General features: G+C 39.8%; 1 protein-coding gene across 1 annotated transcript in view; it reads left to right on the top strand.

Annotated features, from left to right (window-relative positions):
- USP13 (ubiquitin specific peptidase 13) overlaps window positions 1-23,759 on the top strand; it is a 98,930-nt gene that overhangs the window by 5,640 nt on the left and 69,531 nt on the right. The window contains exons 2-4 of the mRNA XM_077770555.1: window positions 1,186-1,311; window positions 13,613-13,673; window positions 22,662-22,783. Coding sequence (XP_077626681.1) covers window positions 1,186-1,311; window positions 13,613-13,673; window positions 22,662-22,783 — 309 coding nt within the window. The remainder of the gene's footprint in view (window positions 1-1,185; window positions 1,312-13,612; window positions 13,674-22,661; window positions 22,784-23,759) is intronic.

Below are 23,759 nucleotides of genomic sequence, written 5' to 3'. Positions count from 1 at the left end.
TTTCATTGAGGAAAAGATGGTTAATTTTACAAGCAAAATTTATAGAGAAGCATGTTAAGCAAAGAGAGAAAAAGGAGAGATAAAATTGGCATGGAAAGTCAGATATCTACAATATGAACAATATCCTTGACTGTTCATTGTGGCGGTGTGTCTATAATTAAATAATATTTGAAATGTGGCATAGAAGGATACAAAGAGAAATAGAGGCAACTTAACTGACACTTCCATGCTGTGTGAACTTGGGCAAGTGACTGATCCTTAATTAAAAACATTTAAAAAATATTTAGATATTAAAAAAAAATTTTAATGTTTATTTTTGAGAGAGAGACAGAGCATTAGCAGGGGAGGGGCAGAGAGAGAGGGAGACACAGCATCTGAAACAGGCTCCAGGCTCTGAGCTGTCAGCACAGAGCCTGATGTGGGACTTGAACTCACAAACCATGAGATCATGACCTCAGGCAAAGTCGGATGCTTAACTGACTGAGCCACCCAGATGCCCCTTAATTCTTTTTTTAAACTGTAAAATGGAAATAATAATAAGCAGCTTGCAGTATTGTTAGGATTAGAAATAATACATGAAAAGCACCTGGCACTTATCAGCTATGCAAAAATATGTAGCTAGGATTATTACAGCACTCCATTCTTTATTATCTACTCATTGAGTTATTGATTTATTACATTACCCTAATTTATTAATGACTACCATCAGATATGTCACTGAAGGAAGAGAAGAATATTTTTGAATCAAAGAACCCTGTCTTGCTAAAAGAATATAAAACTTTATGTTCCTGGAGACTTGCACTTATCAAGGAGGGAGAATGATGAGAAAGGATTGCAGTGGTGGTAGCTGGATCACTGGCTAAGCTCCTTCCTTCCCTTATTGTTTCATACCCCAGTTTGGACAGTCAGACAAGCATGTTTATTTCCCAGGCCTTCTGAGGCTCTTGCTCAACTGGGGGATTGTGAGCAGCTGTCCCAAGCACCTGGAATCCAGGGTTGGGGCAGACGCTGCTGCTGTGGGTGGCTGTGGAGCCTCGGAGGGTCATTTCAGGTGACTGCGATGGCCAGGTGGCCTTTTGCTGGGCTTTGTCTTCATCATTTGCCCTCCTTCCCTTCCCTTTTTCTTACCTAAATGACTTGGCGAGTTATCCTTGGCTAATGTTGTGACCTGTCTCTTTCTTCTAGAATTCTGAAGGTGGACTCTATGTATGCATGAATACATTTTTGGCCTTTGGAAGGGAACACGTTGAAAGGCATTTTCGAAAAACTGGACAGAGTGTGTACATGCACCTGAAAAGACATGTGCGAGAGGTGAGCTGCACGTTTGGAGAACTGGCCCTATGATGTTGTCGTAGTGTGGTTTATCACGTGGAGAGCTTATTGTGCCCACATGACTTCTGATTCCTTTTGAGGATGGGAAACAAAAATGGGACCCTTTGCAGAAATTCAGATTTCCCCAAACCCTACCTTACCCAGTTTAATTTTCTCTTCCTCTAAATTTCTGATTGGTGTTAACAAGACATGGGTCAACTGAGTGAAAAACAAAATTAAGCAAAAAACCACAGACAAGTACACAAAATAATGCCAGAAATGCAAAAATCACAAATAAAAAATATTTGGATATTTTTGCTTCAGACTTTTTTTTNGAGAGAAAGAGCTTTCCTGAAAGTTCAAGTCCCTTTTGTTTCCCTCGCTGGTAGTAACCGTGGCTGCAAATTTGTTCTCATTCCTATATATCTACGTATGGATAGTCATGAACAATATGTAGAATGACTTTGTGTTTTAAAGATGTAGATACATACTCTCGTACTGTTACTTATAATTCTTTGTAGAGCTTTACTTTTTCACATTGCTTTCAGATCTATTCATACTGCAATGAGTCTGAATGTACTTAATTCATTTTATTATTTATTATTTCCTCTTATGAGTACCTTGTCATTTATTATTCTCTTGTTCTATTGATTAACATTTAGATTGTTTCCATTTTTTTGCTCCTACAAATAATGCAACAATTAATATTTTTATACACTTATCCTGGGGGTACATGTGTCATATTTATTTTGGAAATAAGTATATCTCAAAGTGGTAATGCTGCTTGTGGATGTACTTATTTTCATTTTTGCTAGGTATTGCCAAATCTTTCCCCGGAGTGGTTGCAACCAATTTCTTCTCCTGTCTGCATTGATTAGCAGTTCCTGTTTTCCCACACCCTCATCAACATTTGGTCAGACTTGATTTTTGCCAATCTAATGGCTGCAAAGTGGCATCTAAATTACTGGCATTTCCTTCTCTGAGGGTTAAACATCTTTATGTGTGTTTATTGGCCATTCTGGTTTTCTCTTCTCTGATTTTCCTGTTTTCTTATGGCCTATGGCTCATCTTTTTGCTTCATTTATGAATTCTTTTACACAGAAGTTTTGAATTCAATGTTAGGTTTATTAACCTTTTTTCTTATGAATTGTGCCGTGTGTATCTTATCTACAAAATTATTTCCCAACTCAATGTCATAATGATATTTCTTTTAATACTTTTTTTTGAAGTGCATGTGTGTTGCATGAGTATATGTGTGTTTTAGCATTTTCAGATTTTAATCCATCTGTAGTTTATTGTATTTGTGTGAAGTATGGGAATCTGTTTTTTATTTTCCGTACTGAAAATTGTTGTTCTGCTATTATAAGCGTAGGGCAATCTTTCTAAATGATTTATAGTATCATCTTTTTGTATATTTTATTTTATTTTTTTCATTTTAAACTATTTTATTTATTTATTTTTTAATTATAATTTATTGTCAAATTGGCTAACATACAGTGTATATGTGTGCTCTTGGTTTTTGGGGTATATTTTCGTGGTTCATTGCTTACATAAAACACCCAGTGCTCATCCCTACAAGTGCCCTCCTCAATGCCCATCACCCATTTCCCCCTCTCCACCACCCCCACATCCACCTTCAGTTTGTTCTCTGTATTTAAGAGTCTCTTATGGTTTGCCTCCCTCCCTCTCTATTTGTAACTATTTTTCCCCCTTCCCTTTCCCCATGGTCTTCTGTTAAGTTTCTCAAGTTCCACTTCTGAATGAAAACATATGATATCTGTCCTTTCTTTTTGTCTATTTTAACTTGCCATTCATAGTTGGGTCTGCTTTGGGGTTCCTGGTTCTTTTCTGTTGATCTTATTTTTCTGAATCTGTATTGGTGTGGCCAGCCTTGATATCTGGTAGTGCAGACACTTTTTCCAGAACTTTCTTGGGCTTAGAAATTTATTTTTCTATATAGATTTTAGAATCAGTTCATCTAGTTTAAAACATCCTGTTGAGATTTTGATCAGGATCACATTGAATTTGTAGATTATAATCTATAGCATTGGTTAAGCTTCACGAGGAGAGGCTTTTGTCTGTTTTCTTCAGTTCTGTGTCCTCAGCACTTAGCAGCCCCAACACATAGTAGATACTTCATAAATATTTATTGAATGAGTATTCAAAAAGACATAACTCTCTATTTATTCAGTTCTCTTTGTCTCCTTCAATCATATTTTGTATTTTAGTAAAAGAGCTTGTGTTTTGTAAGATTTTCTTAAATACTCTGTAATTTTTGTAACTATTTTTACTTCTTAATATATTTTAATTGGTTATTGATGATGTTTGGGGATGTTATTAATTTTCAAACATTGATTTAAAATTTTTTAAAATTTATTTCTAAGAGAGAGAGAGAGATAGCATGAGCAGGGGAGGGTCAGAGAGAGAGGGAGACACAGAATCTGAAACAGGCTCCAGGCTTTGAGCGGGCAGTCAGCACAGAGCCAGACGCGGGGCTCGAACCCATGGACTGCGAGATCATGACCTGAGTTGAAGTTGGATGCATAACCGACTGAGCCACCCAGGTGCCCCTCAAATATTGATTTTTATACTTAGTGACACTATTCAGCTTTCAATTCAGTCCTAATAGCTTGTAGACTGTTGGAATTTCTAAAGAGTCAATGCTGATTTGAAGTTCATCTAATCATTCACGCTAGCCTACCTAATATGTTCTCTGTTTAAGTTCCAGACAAAGGAGGGATCCCAAAATTGGACAGTGGGCAGAGTAGGAGGAAGAGGAGGAAGAAAGGCCAGGAGGTCAGATAAGCCATCAACTCAATGATTAGTTTCAAAATAATCTAATGTTGGCCTGATATTACATGATTTACATTCACTGCTCCTGTTATGTGGGACATAGCAATTCTTATGAGGTCTGCTTTGTCCCGGACAGATGTCTTAGTATAAAACGATGAAGTTTTAGGAAACTGAGGCGGGATGGGGAATGAAACTGAGGCCCAGAAACTTGAAATAATTTGCTCACTAAGCTTGTGGCAGAATTGCAGAATTCTGGTAATTTCACTTGGTTAGTTCTGCCTCTGAAGTCTTCAATTAAATATTTCACTCTCTGACCACAACCCTTTCTCAGTTTAGTCAGTCACTCATTTATTCTGATTTCATTTTGTTGTTCTCCCTCCTTGAGATTTCCAGGCCCATGACGTGTCCAGGCGGCCACTCCTTCTGTTTGTTGAGACTGCTTCTCATGACATGAAACATTATCTTACCACCAATGCCCTCAAAGATTCTCTGCCCCTTGTCTTACCTAACTGTCGCCGGAGCTCCAGCCAGTCATGCAATCAGCATCATCATGGCTTCTGTGTGCATGCTGTGAACAATTCTGTATGACCGTGATCTGGGGCCATGTCAGACTCTTGGTCTTTCCCCTTCTGCTGGGTCTACTCACTGCTCAACAAATTTGGCCTGTACCTTCTCCCACTCTAGACTCTGGATGCAGTCCTCAAGGTGCTACGACGTCCTCTCTCATCATCCTTAGAAAACAATTTGACTGGTACTTTACCGAGAAAACAGGGACCTTGGACAGGAACTTCCTGAACTCCTGCCTTGCTTCCTGGGAACTCATTGCATCTGGTTCCTCCATCCCAGAAAAAAGCTATGTTCTCTTTGTCCTCACAGCTGTTTCCTCCTCCTCGGAAACTCACTCCTTCCTTAACTCCCTTTCTTCAATGTCTCCCTCTTCTGGCTTTTTCCTCCCACCTTAAAACAACAACAACAACAACAACAACAACAACAACAAAAACCACACATCACTCTTAGGTAAAAGCTAAAGGAGTTTGTGACCACTAAACCAGCCCTGTAAGAAATATTAAAGAGGACTCTTTGAGTGGGAAAGAAATACCAAGAGCAATAAACACTGGAAAGGAACAGAGAAAATCTCCAGGAACACCAACTTCACAGGTAATAACAATGGCACTAAATTAACATCTAACTGTAGTCACTCTGAATGTAAATGGACTAAATGTTCCAATCAAAAGACATAGGATGTCAGAATGGATAAAAAAATGGATAAAAAGCCATCTACATGCTGCCTGCAAGAGACTCATTTTAGATCTAAAGACACCTGCAGATTGAAAGTGAGGGGATGGAGAACCATTTATCATGCTAATGGACCTCAAGAGAAAGCCAGATTAGTCATAGGTATATCAGACAAACTAGATTTTAAATCAAAGACTGTAACAAGAGATGAAGAAGGGCACTATATCATAATAAAAAGGTCTATCCAATAAGATCTAACAATTGAAAATGTTTATGTCTCCAATGTGAAAGAACCTAGATATATAAATCAATTAATAACAAACATAAGGAAACTCAGTGATAACAATATAAGAGTAGGCTGGGGCGCCTGGGTGGCTTAGTCGGTTAAGCGTCCGACTTTCGCTTGGGTCATGATCTCGCGGTTCGTGGGTTCGAGCCCCGCGTCGGGGTCTGTGCTGACTGCCAGCTCGGAGCCTGGAGCCTGTTTCAGTCTGTGACTCCCTCTCTCTCTGACCCTCCCCTGCTCGCGCTGTCTCTCTCTCTCCCCTAGAAATAAAGCATTAAAAAAAAAAAAAATATAAGAGTAGGCAACTTTAATACCCCACATGCAGCAATGGACAGATCATCTAACCAGAAAATCAACAAGGAAACAATGGCTTCGAATGACATCTGGACCAGATGGATTAAAAGATACATTCAAAACATTTCATCCTAACTCAGCAGAATNAAAGCATAAAAAAAAAAAAAAATATAAGAGTAGGCAACTTTAATACCCCACATGCAGCAATGGACAGATCATCTAACCAGAAAATCAACAAGGAAACAATGGCTTTGAATGACATCTGGACCAGATGGATTAACAGATACATTCAAAACATTTCATCCTAACTCAGCAGAATACATATTTTTTTTTGAGTGCACATGAAACATTATCCAGAATAGATCACATGCTAGGTCACACATCAGCCCTCAACAAGTACAAAAAGATCAAGATTATACTATGCATATTTTCAGACCACAACACTAGGACACTTGAAGTCAATCACAAGAAAAAAATTAGAAAGACTACAAATAATTGGAGGTTAAAGAACATCCTACTAAAGAATGAATGAGTTGATCAGGATATTAAAGAAGAAATAAAAAAATACATGGAAGCAAATGCAAATGGAAACACAACCCTCTAAAACCTTTGGGATGCAGCAAAAGCAGTAACAAGAAGGAATTCTATAGCAATACAGGCCTGCCTCAAGTAACCAGAAAAGTCTCAATATACAACCTGACCTTACATCTAAAGGAGCTAGGAAAGGAATAGCAAATAAAACCAAAACCCAGCAGAAGAAGGGAAATAATAAAGATTAGAGCAGAAATAAATGATGTGAAAACAAACAAACAGAAAATCCAGTAGAACAGATCAATGAAACTAGGAGCTGGTTTCTTGAAATAATTAATAAAATTGATAAACCTGTAGCCAGACTTTTAAAAAAGAAAAGAGAAAGGACCCAAATAAATCATGAATGAAAGAGGAGAGATTGCAATCAACACCATAGAAATATAAACATAAGAGAATGTAATGCAAAATTGTATGCCAAAAAATTGTGCAATCTGGAAGAAATGGATAAATTCTTAGAAACGTTTTAAACCACCTGAAGTAGGAAATTTGAACAGACTGATAACCAGCAAATAAATGGAATCAGTAATCAAAAATCTCCCAACAAGTAAAAGTCCAGGCCAGATGGTTTCCCAGGGGAATTCTATCAAACATTTAAAAAAGAGTTAACAACTATTCTTCTTAAACTGTTCCCAAAAATTAGAAATGGAAGGAACACTTCCAAACTCATTCTGTGAGACCAGCATTACTTTGATTCCAAAATGAGACAAAGATCCCATTAAAAAGAATTGCAGGCCAATATCCCTGATGAACATGGATGTAAAAATTCTTAACAAGATACTAGCAAATTGAATTCAACAGTTCATTAAAAGAATTATTCACCATGATCAAGTAGAATTTATTCCTGGGCTGCAGGGGTGGTTCAATATTTACAAATCAATCAACGTGATACACCACATTAATAAGAGAAAGGATAAGAACCACATGATCCTCACAATAGATGCAGAAAAAGCATTTGACAAAATACACCATCCATCTTGATAAAAACCCTTAACAAAGTAGGGATAGAGGAAGCATACCTCAACATCATAAAGGCCATATATGAAAGACCCACAGCTAATGTCATCCTCAGTGGGGAAAAGCTGAAAGCTTTCCTCTATGGTCGGGAACAACACTCTCATTATTGTTATTTAACATAGTACTGAAAGTTCTAGCCTCAGGAATCAGACAACAAAAAGAAATAAAAGACATCCAAATCAGCAAGGAAGAAGTGAAACTTTCACTATTAGCAGACAACATGACACCCTATGTAGAAAACCTGAAAGACCACCAAAAAATTGCTAGAACTGATACATGAATTCAACAAAGTCACAGGATACAAAATCAATGTACAGAAATATGTTGAGTTTCTATATACCAACAGTGAAGCAGCAGAAAGAGGAATTAAAGAATCAATTTCATTTATAATTGCACCAAAAACCATAAAATACCTAGGAATAGACCTAACCAAGGAGGTAAAATATCTGTATGCAGAAAATTATAGAGCACTTATGAAAGAAACTAAAGATGACACAAAGAAATTGAAAAACATTCCCTGCTCATGAATTGTAAGAACAAATATTGTTAAAATGTCTATACTACTCAAAGCAATCTATGCATTTAATGCAACCCCTATCAGAGTACTACCAGCATTTTTCACAGAGCTAGAACAAACAATCCTAAAATGTGTATGGAATCACAGAATACCTGAATAGCCAAAGCAATTTTGAAAAAGGAAAGCAGAGTTAGAGGCATCACAATTCTGGACTTTAAGCTACATTTCAAAGCTGTAGTGATCAAGACAGTATGGTACAGGTGCAAAACCAGACACATAGGTCAATGGAACAGCATAGAAAACCCAGAAATAGACTCAACTATATGGTCAACTAATCTTTGATAAAATAGGAAAGAATAAGACAGTCTCTTCAACAAATGGTGTGGGGAAAACTGGACAGCAACATGCAGAAGAATGAAACAGTACCACTTAACAGCATTCACAAAAACAGATTCAAAATGGATGAAAGACCTACATGTGAGATAGGAAATCATCAAAATCCTAGAGGAGAACACAGGCAGTAACCTCTTTGACATTAGCCACAGCAACTTCTTACTTGACATGTCTGGAGGCAAGGGAACAAAAGCAAACGTGAACTATTGGGACCTCATCAGTATAAAATGCTTCTGCACAGCAAAGGAAGTCAACAAAACTAAAAGGCAATCTATGGAACTGGAGAAGATATTTGCAAATAACATCTCTGATAAAAGGTTAATATCCAAAATCTATGAAGAACTTATCAAACTCAACACCCCCCCCCCAAATAATCCAGTTAAGAAATGGGCAGAAGACACAAATAGACATTTTTCCAAAGAAGACATCCAAGTGGCCAACAGACAAATTAAAAGATGCTCAACATCACTCATCATCCGGGAAATACAGATCGAAACCATGATGAGATACCACCTCATACCTGTTGGAATGGCTAACATTAACAACACAAGAAACTGCACACGGTGGCCAGCATGTGAAGAAAGGGGAACCCTCTTACACTGTTGATGGGAATGCAAATTGGTGTGGCCACTCTGGAAAACAGTGTGGAGTTTCCTCAAGGAATTAAAAATAGAACTACTCTGCCATCCAGCGATTGTGCTGCTAAGTCTTTATCCAAAGGATACAAAAATGCTGGTTTGAAGATACACATGCACCCCAATGTTTATAGCAGCATTATCAATGAAGCCAAACTATGAAAAGAGCTCAAATATCCAAAGACTGCTGAATGAATAAAGAAGATGTGGTGCGCATATATGTATACATTCCATAAATATGTATATATTCCATAAATATATATGGAATATTAGTCATCAAAAAGAATGAAATCTTGGGACACTTGGGTTGGCTCAGTCATTTAAGCCTCTGATTTCAGCTCAGGTCATGATCTCATGCTTTCTGAGTTTGAGCCCCCCATAAGGTTCTGTGCTGACAGTGCAGAGACTGCTTCAGATTCTCTTTATCCCTGTCTCTCTATGCCTCACTTGCTCACATGCACAGCCTCTCTCTCTCTCAGAAATAAATAAACATTAAGAAAAGAATGAAATCTTGTCATTTGCAAGGTCGTGGATAGAGCTAGAGAGTATTATGCCAAGTGAAACAAGTCAGTCAGAGAAAGGCAAATACCATATGATTTGACTTATTTATAGAATTTAAGAAATAAACAGGTGAAAAAAAAAGAGGGAGGGAGGCAAACCATAAGTGACTCTTAATGATAGAGAATAGACTTATGGTTATCAGAGGGGAGGTGGGTGGAGCATTGGGGAAATAGATGATGGATATTAAAGAGGGCCCTTGTGATGAGCACAGGGTGTTGTATGTAAGTGGTGAATCACTAAATTCTACTCCTGAAGCCAGTATTATGCTGTAGGTTAAGTAACTAGAATTTATATAAAAACTTGAAACAAACAAACAAAAAGAACACACCACAAACTATACTTTGTGTCCTCATTTGGTCATCCCATTCTTTAAAGTGTCCCTAAAACCTTTCCTGTTCTCATCATCTCTACTATACCTCCCTGGAAGTTCAGCCTTGTCATCCGGTTGATCTTCCTGCTAATCCACTAAACTGCTAGGGCTGCAGTGATCGCTCATTTATCATGTGGTGGATATATTTCAGCCCTGATTTTACTTGGCCTTACAAGTATTTGAACTTGTTTTCCTCTTGGAACTTCTCTCCTGCTTTCTTTGGCCCCATTCTTTCCTGGCTTCCTGCTGTTTTTTAGGCAGCCGTTTCTGACTTTCTTTCACTAGCAGCTCTTCATTCATTAACTCTAATATCCAAACTTCCTAGGGTGCCTTTGGACTGTCTTTCTCTGAAGACTGCTCTTCCTCATTAGTGTTGTCCATTTCCTTGTTTAATCACTGTCCCTGAACTCATGACTTACTAATCAGTAGCTTTCTAGAGCCAGAGGCTGACCATCTGACTCTGAGTTGGTTTTTCCTCCTTGAACACCTCATAGGTGCTTCAGGCTCAGTGTGTCCAGGCTCCATGAATAGTCCTTTTTCTCAGAGTGTCCTTTGTCTTGAATTCTAGAGACCTAGACATTTTGGATTCTGCTTTCATTCCACGGCTGGTTGGTGACCAAGTCTAGTAATCTGGGCCTCCCAAATGGCTCTGAAGTCCATCCTGTCTTCTCCATCCCTGCTGTTTTTGTCTGAGGGCTCATTATCCCTTAAAAGGACTAATGCATTAGCTTCCTGACTAATCTCCTTTCCTTCAAACTTGCTGCCTTCCATCCCACTCCCATCTGCATGCTACACGAAGAGTGATCTTTTCAAATGCATGTATTGGTAGCACTCTGAAGCTTAAATCTCTGCTATCTCCCTTTGTTGCAAGATGAAGTCCAAAATTCTTTTGTATTTGATTACAAGGCCTTCCATGATCTGGTCCCTATACCCTTTCTGACTCTTACTTTTATTATATCAGCTTTGTGCTCTAGACATATCTAACCACTTCTCCTTCCTGGAATACATTATGATTTCATTGTACATGCTGTTTTTCCTCTCTGGGATGCCTCATTCCTCTTATACCTGTTGTATCCTTGTGGTTGGCATATCCATCTGTCTATCTATCTATCATCCATCCATCCATCCATCCATCCATCCATCCATCCATCCATCATCATCCACTCATACATTCATCGATCTATCACCCATCCATCCATCCATCCATCCATCCATCCATCCACCCATTCACCCATTTATACCTTCATCCATCTATCATTCTTCCATCCATCCAGTTACCAATCCATCCATTCATCTACCTGTCCACCCCCCATCCAGCCATCCAGCCAGCCATCTATCCATCCATTCATCTGTTCATCCATCATCCATCTATCCATCATCCATCCATTTATCCATTGAATAAATATTTGCTGAGCAGCTGCTAAATGCCAGATCTGCTGCTCTTCTTACCTGACCAACCCTCCCTACAGCCTCCACACCAGAAGAATTGTCATTTGCTCCTTATAATCCTCCCTTTTTCACACTTCTCTTAATACTCACCAGAATCTATAGTGCTGTTTGTATATATGCTCTCCTTTTTTTTAAATTAAAAAAAATTTTAATAGTTTTTAAAATCTTTTTTTTATTTTTTTATTTATTTCTGAGAGAGAGAGAGAGAGAGGCAGCATGAGCAGGGGAGGGTCAGAGAAAGAGGGAGATACAGAATCTGAAGCAGGCTCCAGGGGCTGAACTGTCAGCACAGAGCCCGACATGGGGCTCGACCCCACGAACTGTGAGATCATGACCTGAGCTGAAGTCAGATGTTTAACCAACTGAGCCACCCAGGCGCCCCATAATACTTTTTTAAAATTTATTTTTGAAACAGAGAGAGACAGAGCATGAGCTGGAGAGGGTCAGAGAGAGAGGGAGACACAGAATCTGAAACAGGCTCCAGGCCCTGAGCTGTCTGCACAGAACCCTATGCAGGGCTCGAACCCTCAAACTGCGAGATCATGACCTGAGCTGAAGTAGGATGCTTAACCGACTGAGCCACCCAGGCGCCCCTGTATATATGTTCTCCTACTGTGCTGGTGGGCGCATCAAGGGATGGAACATGTCTTCATTCACTTTGCAGCTTCAGTGCCAGCCTAAAGCCTGACCCCTGGGCACAGTCATGTTTGCTGACTGAGGAGTTCCTTTTTTTTCAGACTCTGTTAATTTCTAGTGGAGACTGAGGCAGGCCCAGAGATGATGGTTTTGGGAAGGAAGACCTAGTTTTGTTTTTGTTTTTCTTATAAGGAGGTGGATCTAATCCAAGTCTAAGGTGTGACTCTCACAAGGAGAGCCTCATATTCTAGCAGGTCTTCATGTAGTCCTTCTCCTTCTTTTCTCCCTGTCTCATCCTGCCGGAGTGGAGGAGACAGAGAGGTTGGAAAAGTTAAAAGCATGCCAGAAACTTCTGTAGAGAGATTGCAAGTGACTGCTCAATGTGCCTTTGGTACAAGTTGTATTTCATCCCTTTTTTGATGTAGGCACGTGGGGGTGTGGGGAGAGCAACAGGGGCTCCGAGACCCTGGAGGAGAGGGGTTCTAAGAGAGGTGACGTGAATTTGGCATGAGTAGTTGGAGGGACAGGTTTTTGAGCCAACGTGTTCTACCATATTCACTTGCTTAAGATGTGAACCATAAACTTATGGTAGTAGCTGTAAAACTTAATGTGAGAATCACAAAGATGAGTCAGCCTTCAATGCCAAATGATAAAATGTGGCAAAGGAGCCTGAAGACTGATAAGGGAACAAACTAAAGCAGCAGCAAGGCCTTGATGCTGCCGTAACATGTAGCCACTTGAAAAGATGCCAGGCTTTGACCGTCGCACCATGGTGTGCTGGAAATGTCCTCTTTTCTAATAACTGAGACAACAAACTGTGGAAATGTGGTTCTGGCCATTTGAATAAAAAATTTATAATCCTGTTAGAGAGTAAAATTTTTTGTAAAAGTAAAACCCTTTTGTCAGAAGGATAATGAATGGCTTCTTTTGCTTAACCCCTTGATGGGCATTTATTTCGCTGCTGTCAGGTACTTCCACCAGAGGTAGAAAATACACAAAACTTAACATGGCAACTAACCATTAGTTGGTGCCCCAATATTTTTAGGGAGGTTAGATTGAGATTTAATAGACCAGAATGTCAGAGGCTCTTTCAACAGTAATTTTGGTGCATGCCCAGGACAAAGCACAGGGACCCAGTGGGTAGCAGGGGAGCAAGAGCCTTCCCTCCGGGATCCACCACCATCTCTCCAGAGTCGCTCCATGGTTGGGTGTGGACTCCAGCCTCTTGGGATCATGTGCTGATTCAAAGTTGAAATGTCTAGTTCACCTTGATCCCCGGTTCCACATCCCTTTCCAGAAGTGGTCTTGATAATTTGATGAAAATAATCATGTGGAACAATAGCTTTGCCCTTCACCTACCTCCATTGACTTGGGTCAAGTTCTGGTTTGTCCTGGAATCTCTGGTCAGATTGAGTTATTTCCTCTTGGACTTTCGTTAACAACTGAGAACCTGTTCCCTCCTCAACCCCTCCCCCCATTGTGTCTTCTGCACACTGCATTTTAACAATCTCTTGTTTTCTTTTCAGAAGGTAAGAGGGGCATCTGGTGGAGCTTTACCAAAAAGGAGGAATTCCAAGATTTTTTTAGGTAATGTAAATAGTTATCAATAGTGTGCCAAATTTTCTGTGTGTGTACGTATGTGCATGTGCATGTCTGGTTTGGAATACTAGGTTATTTATTGTTCTACAGTTTAAGGATAAGATGTACCAATTTAACTCGGGATGGTCTGCCTCCACTTTGTGTTTACATAGTGGTGAAGGATGCTTCTAATACTCTTAGTTGGGGTTAGTGGTTTGAAGCAATTATACTTACAGTGACTGTAGAGTAATTGTGATTCTGCCTCTGCTCTCTTTTTTTCACTGTTCTGAGAGTAGAGACATTTTTTCTTTTTTTAATATTAGCCTAACTATAGACTTTGTATTCAGATTTCACCATTTTTTCCCATTAATGTCCTTTCTTTATTTTTCTCTTTTTTTTGGGGGGGGGAGGGGATCCCATGTTGTATTTGTCATCCTTCCTTAATCCTGTCTCATCTTTGATAGTTCCCCAGTCTTTTTTTTTTTTTTTGTCTTTAATAACTCTGACAATTTTGAAGGGTACTGGCCAGTTACTTTTGTAGAATGTTCCTCAATTTGGGTTTGTCCATTTCGTCATAGTTCTAAAGTGTTGAGTTTTTGGCACGAGCACCACAGAGGTGATGTGCCTGCCTTAGTGCATGATACTGGGAGGCATGTGACACTGAGATGTCTTCATATGGATGCTGTTAACCTTGATCCCTTGTTAAGGTTGTGTCTGCTGCGTGTCTCCACTGTGAAGATTCAGTGTAATTAATAAATAGCTTGGGAGTAATACTTTGAGGCTATGCTAATATCTTGTTTCTCTTCAAAGTTGTGCACACTAATTTTATCATCTGTCAGGGGATCTTGCCTGCCACAGTGGCTACTGTGGTGTGTGCCTAGCAGTGGTTTTCTTTTCCCTCATTTCGAAGAGACAGTTTTATTCATGTAAATGAGCATTGCTTTCTGTATCCTATAATCATGATCATTTTTCATGTTAAGCTTCTGATATGCTTTTGCCAGGAGAAAAACTGGTTTGATCATTTTTGACCAAGCAAGTTTCTATCCCTCAATGCATAGGATTATTGTTTGAAAGAAATTTAAAAATTGTTTGCATGTTATGATTTAATTTTGGTAAAAAGAGATATACACACACATATGCATGTATGTACGTATGTGTGTACATATATGTATGCATGTGGGTATATGCATGTGTGCGCATATACATACATGTATACATATATAACTGAGAGTCCAGAAGAATCTGGCAAAATATATTCCAGATTGTTAATATTAGCTCTTTTCCAGTGGTGGGATTCAGGTGATTTTTATTTTCTTTTTTTGCTTATCTGTATTTAAAGTTTTGCTGTAACAAACATGTGCTACTGTTATAATGAAGAGACACATTAATTGTTTGGGAAGGAAATCCGTTGGAGACAGTCATGGAACCAAGTGCCCTCCCAGCCTGGAGAAGGAGCCCACACTGGGCTTGTGTTTGAGGTCTTCTGTCCTGGTGTTCAATAGTGGTTTTCCTTATGAGGCTTATCTGCTGGTGGCTTTTCCAGCCTGGCCAATCTTTCCCACCTTTCTGTGGTCTTTGGACCACAACCCAAATCAACCAACTAAACCCAGACCAGCTCAGAGTGGGCCCAAAGTTGAAATGATTGGATGCATTCTGATGCTTTGATTATTAGCTACAGGCTTCCTTCTACAAGTAGAGATAATGTGACTTCTGAATTAAATGACATCAGCATGGCATTCTTGGAGGTGGAAATAATTAAACATTTTTAATTACTGTTTTGTTTTTATTATTTTCTTTGGTTGATGAAGACATTAGCTGACCTCTTTTGTGTCTTTTGCCTGGAAGACCTTCCAGTTTGATTTCCCTAGTGGTCATTTTGGTGGTAGAGGATATGGTAAAGTAGCTACTTGAAATTAAAAATTTTTTTAATGTTTTATTTATTTTGAGAGAGCGAGCTGTTAGCACAGAGCTTGATGTGGGGCTCGAACTTGGGAACAATGAGATCATGATCTAGGCTGAAGTTGGATGCTTAACCAACTGAGCCACCAGGTGTCCCTTAGCTATTTTAAGAATTAAGCCAAAAGTAAGCACTGAGATTTTGTGTTTCATACTGTGTCGACCTCTTCCCTTGCTTCCTGGAAATGCTAACCTACCATTTCATTTCAGCGGGTCCATTTCTACGGGTTGCTGTCTGTGTTTACTCAACATTCCATATCTTAGGAAACCACAGAAGGTACCTAAAACTCATAGTCCAGAAAAATATTCTATTTGGACTGTACAGGTTTAAAAAATTTTTTAATTTGAATTTCATTGTTACTTTGGGGCTTGCCCAAGGCCCTGTTTCTCTCTATTGTTTTTTACCCAGATGCTTCACAAATGAAATTAGTTACTTCATCCCAGTAAGAATTTGGTTTTGCAAGCCCACCTTTATGGCTCCCTTGATATGATGCTCCGTGTCCCCCAATACCAGTGACTTCTCTCTTGTTACACTGATCACAGCTGTTTTCAGGTTGTTGTGGCCTGTGCATTAATTTCAGTGAAGGACCACATTAGGCTTCAATCTGGTATATGGAATAGAAAACTTAAAATATTAGTGACTTTAAATAAAGTAGATGTTTATTTTTCTCTCATGTAGAGGATGTTGGGAAGCAGCAAGTCCAGGCTGATATGATGTCCTCAGGTTCATGAGGATCTAGACTCTTCCCATATTTCTGCTTCCCCCCCACATCCTGGCCTGTGATTCTAATGTTATGGTCTCTCCATGGTCCAAAATAGCTGCTTGAACTCCAGCCATTACCTCCCCATCCCAGAAAGCATAGGTGAAGAGGGAAAGGACAAAAACAAAAACAAAAACAAAAACAAAAACAAAAACAAAACTATATTCCCAGTGGAGTCAGCTTACTTTTGTCAGCCTTCTAACAGATCCCTAAGCAACACTTCAGTTTACACCTCTCTGGTCAGAACTTGGTCATGTGGCCATACCATGTGCTGTATAGGAGACTGGAAAGTACATAAAATTTATTAGCTGGCCTCATTGAGTAAAGTCTGTTACAAAGGAAGCAGGGTAGAGTGGCTGCTGGGAGGCAGCTTGTAGCCTGTGCCACAGACTCCTTACCTAAGAGGGATGTTGGGGTTGTCTCTTCTTGGAGAGGAAGAGATCAGAACTCTCTTATACAGTCTCTTTGGAGACTGGAAAGCACATTTTCATTGCTATTGAAATGTCATCATGGTGTCCCTCTTCCCTTCATAAAATAGATGCAGCTGACTTACGCGTTCTCATTGAGCTTCTTTTCCCCCAGTCACTTCATGACTTGGTGATCAATTCCTTTTTCACTGATTCAACAGTGACATTGTAATCATTCACTTATGATTTCAGATTTTATAAGGGAAACTGAGGCCATTAGCTGGTGCTGAATGGCTTATCCATATCTCCTGAGCACCATCTTGCCCTTCAACATTCAAGTCAGTCTTCCTGATTACTTTGATGTCCATTCAGGTGAAGTCACAGTTAAGGATCCTTGCCACAGCTCTAGCTTTTGCTGATGTGTGTTTTTATTTTTTATAATCAACAGTGACAATTGTTGTTAATTTTCGAACCACTTAAATTTTTTACTTTTTATGTTTAGGATTTAAAAAACATTTTTAGAACAATGTTTTTTGGACATCCCTTAAAATTGAAGAGTTATGAGGGGCTCTATAATGAAACGTAAGTTATTCTTGCTTCTCTGTCTCTTAGCTCCTTGGTTACTCTCCGCAAAGACAAACAGTATTTCTGTTCATACATTTTTGTATATCTTGTATATTCCTCAATGGTGTAGACGTAACCATGCTTTTAGACTTTTTTCCCTGTAGGCAGTTGGGAACCATTAACACTTAGTTTCCAAACTGTGCTCCAAGGCACCCTAGGGTGCTACAGTGAACTCACAGGTGTACCACAGGGTATTTTTAACTCTTCAAGGAAACAACAGTGGTACCTGAACATTGCATGAACTACACACATTACCTGTGTGTAGTTTTACTATTGGAGTATCCTCCTTCACTAAAGTATAGTCCTTTCAGTGACTTCACCTCTTTGGGAAGCTGATTTTTTTGGTGGTTTCTATGGTAAAAGGCAAGTGCCATATGAAAATAAATGTGGAACAGAAAATGAGGGAGGTGGTGTTAACATCTGACTCAAGGAGAAGTTGTGCAGTGTCCAACAGGTGCACACATAAGGGATTGTGGTTATTTAAGAGTGAAATAAAACGTTTCTTTCTTTCAATTTATGTATATTATCTTTCCAAATGGTTACTAAATCATTAGAACATAAATATTTATTAAGTTGTTTGGACCTAACTACCGAGTAAACAGAGCCATTAGGCATTTCTTTTAGCTTAGGGCCTCAGTGCAAAAATTGTTGGGATGTTTAACGTTGCTGTGTATTGAGAAAGCGGGTAGCTCTGTGTAAATGTTTTTAAGCTAGAGAGGGATGCTATGAGATTGTCTTTCAAAAGATAACTTAGAACACTATGGGATATTGTGAATTTTTGGACTAAGCTGATACAAAACTTACTGTTTTATGAGATGAATGGAAAGAAGAGAAGAACATAAGGGAGTCCAGGATCCTCAAAGAAATACCCCAGGACTCATGATGTGGTTCTGGCCTCATCTTACATATTTTTTTACAATCAAGCTACAAATGAGTATAGATGTAGAAATAGCTGCTAATGCATTTAGTGCATGTCTTTAGTATGTCACAAATAGTGTTAAATATTCACAATTTTATTGACTTCCCCTCCTTCCCACCACTTTCACATATAGGAGTAAATGAGTCAAGTTCTTCTGTGTCTGAAGTCTGGGACATTAAAGAACCATCTCCAAATCTCAGAGAGCTTAAATTTCCCCTTTTTTGGTTTAGCCCTAGCATTCATACTTGATGAGAAGTAGGTTGAAAACAAAGCATTTGTGGAAAGTTCTAGAAGAGGGCCTGTTCAGAAAACTCAACTGTACCTATAATGGCCAGAAGGCTCTAGTAAACTCCATTTTGCCATTTCCTTCCGAAGTAGGTCCCAGAACAGGATCTGTGTTCAAGGAGATTTCCTCCATCGTGCAGATTTCACAGCACTAGAGCATCCAAACTGCTCACCTGTAGGTACACACTAGTCAATCTGGTCAGGCTGGGAGAACTCTGAGCTGGGCGTCAGAGCCCTGATCTGATGCAGGGTTCTTTTCCACGGTGCTACTTCGCAGTTTAGGAAAGTTACTTCTCGGAACTGGGTGTGTTCCAGCCACTTCTCCCAGGCATCTGAGAGGAACATTGAAGTAGAATTGGTAAAATATATTAAAAAAAATTTTTTTTAGTTGCACCTGAGTGGCTCAGTCAGTTAAACATCTGACTCTTGATTTCAGCCTTAAGTCATGATCTCGGGGTTTGTGAGATGGAGCCCTGTGTTGGGCTCTGGGCTGAGCGTGGAGCTCGCTTGGGATTTTCTCTCTTCTTCTCTCTCTGCCCCTTCCTGCTCATGAGCTCACGCGCACTCTCAAAATATAAACAAAATAAAGATGTTTGTTTGTTTATTTATTTTTTAGATTTAGGAAAAAACCATTCAGGTGTTGCCAGTTAATAGCCATAGTGGAAAGTAGCTACTGGGAGAGGGGGGTCCTAGTTCTACTGGTCCTTAGGGTATAATTTCTCTGTAGGTTCCTCAACTAGCTGTTTTTGGGGTGGTAAGACTCTCATTAGAGAAATTTGGAAATTGTAGATTTATACTTAGGACTGTGGGGTCATATATTTTAGGAGAAACCTTAGATTTGTCCCTTAAAATCAGAGTGTAAGTTGCTTCTGCCGACTTTCGCCTCATTTGGATAAAAATGTTTGGGAAAGATCATGGCCCCCCTTCCATCCCATTGTATTAAAAATAAAAATAGGGGCCCCTGGGTGGCTCAGTCGGTTAAGTGTCTGACTTCAGCTCAGGACATGATCTCATGGTCTGTAAGTTCAGGCCCGCATTGGACTCTGTGCTAACAGCTCAGAGCCTGGAGCCTGCTTCAGATTCTGTGTCTCCCTCTCTCTCTGCCCTGCCCATGCTCACACTCTGTCTGTCTCTCTCTCTCTCTCAAAAAATAAATAAAGGTTTTAAAAAATCAACAAAAAAAGCAATTATAAACTAAGTATAAAGAAGCTCAACACAGGGTTACTTGGGTGGCTCAGTTGGTTAAGTGTCGGACTTGATCTCAGCTCAGGTCTTGCTCTCTCAGGGTTCTGAGTTTAGGCTCTGCACTGGGTGTGAAGCCTACTTAAAAAAGGGGGAAAAAAGAACCCCAGTAAAGTTCTGCTTTTTTGCACAACAGCAGTTTTGCTTATTATTAAACACGTATCAGTTACTAATTTAAAAACCCACAACTACCCTTCTGATGCTCTTGCTTAGCTGCTGTCTGTAGCATTTTGGGGTCTTTAACTTCCTTTAGTCTCCTTTCACATTTACTGAGTGTGTGCTGTGTGCTGGATACTGTGCAGGGGTTCAGGATATGTAAAGGGAATATGACTGGTTTCCTGCTCTGACAGCATACAGTCTGGAAGCAAGGATCCCCATGTGATATCATGGCCTTTCTGAAACTTATTTCAGGATTGCTTTGGACTGGGATAATGAAGATGGAGGCTGCTATCCGTGGAGCCCCTGATACCTGCCAGATCCTATACTACATGCCTTAAAACCTTATCTTGTTTAATCTTCTCAACAATCTTGTGGGGTAGATAACATTCGTAGCTTACTCCTGAGGAAAAGGAATTTGGAAAGAGCTTGCCCAGGGTTCCATAGTTAGTAAATGACAGAGGAGGATTTTTTTAGACTTAGTTTATCATTGTGTTTGGCCAGGTAAGATTTGACTTAGCATTAAGTGAATGTGTTTTCCGTGGACAAGAGGTGCTGAGATAATATGTTATATGAGACGACTCTGTATACAAAATCAAAAGGGTTGTACTTCGGTTCCTTAAAATTGTCATAAAAGATATAATAAAGATTTAAGAATAGAAAAAAGCCCACCCACTCACTGTTTTCATTTTGTTCAAGTTTCCTTCTGTTGCTTGTCTATGGGCATAACTTTTACAAAGCTGTCTTTATAGTGAAGATGAATTTTGTATTAAAAAAATTTTTTAGCATTTATTCATTTTTGAGAGACAGAAAGACAGAGTGTGAGCAGGAGAGGGGCAGAGAGAGAGGGAAACACAGAATCTGAAGCAGACCCCAGGCTCTGAGCTGTCAACACAGAGCCTTATGTGGGGCTTGAACCTGTGAACCGTGAGATCATGACTTGAACCAAAGTCCGGCACTTAACTGACTGAGCCACCCAGGTGCCCTGAATTTTGTATTTTTAACATTGATATAGGGTAAATATTTCTGTGTTTCTACGTTGTCTAACTTAATATCATTTAAATAATATTCTCTTGGGTTCAACACCATTCTCATTGAACATTTAGGCTCTAATTTTAAAAATTATAGATATTGAGGCATCCGAATTTTTATACATGTAGAATGTCTTTGTGTGAATCAGTTCCTTTAAATAAATGCCTTTAGTGACTTTTAAAAACAATTTGAAAATCTGTTTGCTTTTATTAAATGATTCATGAATTGGGCGGCATTCCATTTAGCAAATAACACCTTTAATGACTTGTTAAACTCTTAGAATCACCTTTGCCATTGTCAAACTGACCTCTTATAGCTATCTAATAATGTTGGTGATTTATTTTGATATTTCTGATTCTTAGTATTTGGAACCTTTTATTAAAAATTGTTAAGACTGTCTTGCTGTACCTCATTTTCCACTTAACATTGCCCTCCTTTTGAGAATTCGGGAGCAGCGCCATACACAAAAAGACATTAGGTTTGTGGTTGGAGACAAACAACAAGGTAATAACAGAACCTAGATCCTTCGGTTCTCAGGCGGCTACTTCGTCTGGGAAAAGAGCTTTTTCCTGTCTACACACCCCTTTTTGTGTACCTGTTTATGTGTGGTGGGAGTGGAATATGGCTCAATAGCTTTTTGTCACCATAGTTCCAAACAGCCAAATATACAAACATGATCTGGGATCCTGGCATCCCTGTGAATGTAAGGCTGAAATGTCCATGTAAATATTGTGACAAGACATTTCCTTGAGCCTTCACCTAACCTTTACCAGAGATTAGCCAAGCACATAGGTGATGACTTGGTAAATAACAGGCTAGAGGAGCTCAGTTTTCTTACTGATAATTCGCACAGCCTGAGGACAACAGGACTACTTATATTATGGAGTTCCCTTCCGCCACCCCCCCACCCCCCGCTTTACTATATGCAATATCTTAGTAACCCCTAGTGGGGGAAGGGGAGAGAGAGACCAGGACAGGGAGAGGGAGGTTGAGATTTTATTTTTAAATAATGGCCATCATTTATTGACTACCTGTTATGTGCCAGATCTCTTGTCTGCAATTTCTTATATATCCCTCCTATAAATTGTGGGAGGTAAGAGCTATTAACTCCATTCTACACGGGAGGAAACGAAGGTTAGAGAGTTTGTGAGTTGCTCAAAGTTACATTAAATTTTGGAGCTAGAATTGAACCTTGGGTTATCACTTCTGAAACCCTGTGCTATCTTCCATCTTTCAGTGTTGTGAAAAACATTCCAACCCATTCTTATTCAGTCAGGGGCAGGTACCCTGCAAATCATAACTAACAATTTATTCCTTTAAAAGTCCTTAAAGATTGAATATCTATCACATGTATCTATTTTAATTGGAAAGCTGTATGATAGGACTCAGTCTATACATCTGTCACTTATTAATAAGTATTCATAACTTAGGAAAGATGGTAGGCCTACATTTACTCCTGGTTTGGGACAGATGGATGGTTGTCAGAGGAGGGAATCATAAATGTAATGGCCTTTGTTTGTCATTGCTGTGGATTGCTGGCTTTCCCAGTGAGTGCTGGCTTGGTGTAGAATGTTCTCTCTTCACTTCTTGTTCTCTGTTTTTGTTTTCTCCTCAGATCTAGATACTGATGACGATTTAAATAGCGACGATTACGAATATGAAGACGAAGCCAAACTTGTTATATTCCCAGACCACTATGAAATAGCACTACCAAATATTGAGGAATTACCAGCCCTGGTCAGTGAGTGTGCACTGCTGCTAGCTAGATGCGCGTGACTCTCTGTGTCAGGTGTGTGTGCGTGTGCAGTGTGTGTGCACTTGGGGGGTAGGGAAGGTGGGTTGAGTGAGAGGAGTATGAGGACGAACACGAGCGAATCACTTCTTTCTGTGAAAGGGTCTTGCAGAGGGAGGTCTCAGTAGTGTTGGGGCACATACCATCTCCTGTATTATTCCTGGTGTTGTGTGGGCCTTGGGCGGGCCTCCGTCAGGTGAGCTGGCTCCCCACCCCCTCTGTGAGCTGGTCCCCTGTCCCCCCACCAAGGTGGGCGGGCCTCCTGGGTGAGCTGGCTTCTTGCCGCTTGTAGTTCGCAGTCTGTTGCTTAGATTTTCACACTGTGCCCCTGAGATATGCAGGGGCTGCTGGAGAGGGGTGTCTTCTCATCAGAGGAATGGCTATATTTTTCCATCTTCGGCATTTTAGCCCTCTGTGAGATTTTGTTTGGGGAGAAATAAGGACTCCTCTGCCAAAACAACAGTAACACTATGCAGATAACCAAACATTTACAAATCACGAGTCTGCGGGAGCTCTGTGGTAATGTGAGACTCCCTGAAAGTTTTGTTCCCTGTGAGGAGTAAGACTACTTGCTAGGTTTTAACATCATATTTGGTGCTGAATTTCCTTTCTCTTGCCTTCCCTTGTTTTTTCTGTGGAGTCACTTCCATCTTCCTGAGTAGTTTACAGCTGGGGTGGCAGTGGTGGTGTGAGGAAGCCGGGTTCTGGTTTAGTTTGAGGCTGTGAAGGGATGTGGAGCTCCTGCCAGGACCCAGCTGTGTTTTCAGTTCTTTCCTTCTTTCCTGTGTAGTCCCTCACCCCACCCTTCTCTGCTTTGTTCTCTTCCCTTTCCTTTCCTCTTTTTCCTCTTTTCCATTCCTCTTTTCCGTGCATACCCTGACTTCTCAGAGCCTGGCCACCAGTAGCAGTTGGGTCAGGGTC

This window comes from Crocuta crocuta, unplaced genomic scaffold (assembly GCF_008692635.1).
Source record: "Crocuta crocuta isolate KB4526 unplaced genomic scaffold, BGI_CrCroc_1.0 scaffold256, whole genome shotgun sequence".
NCBI classification, from domain to species: domain Eukaryota; kingdom Metazoa; phylum Chordata; class Mammalia; order Carnivora; family Hyaenidae; genus Crocuta; species Crocuta crocuta.
This window is presented reverse-complemented; position numbering and strand designations above follow the sequence as displayed.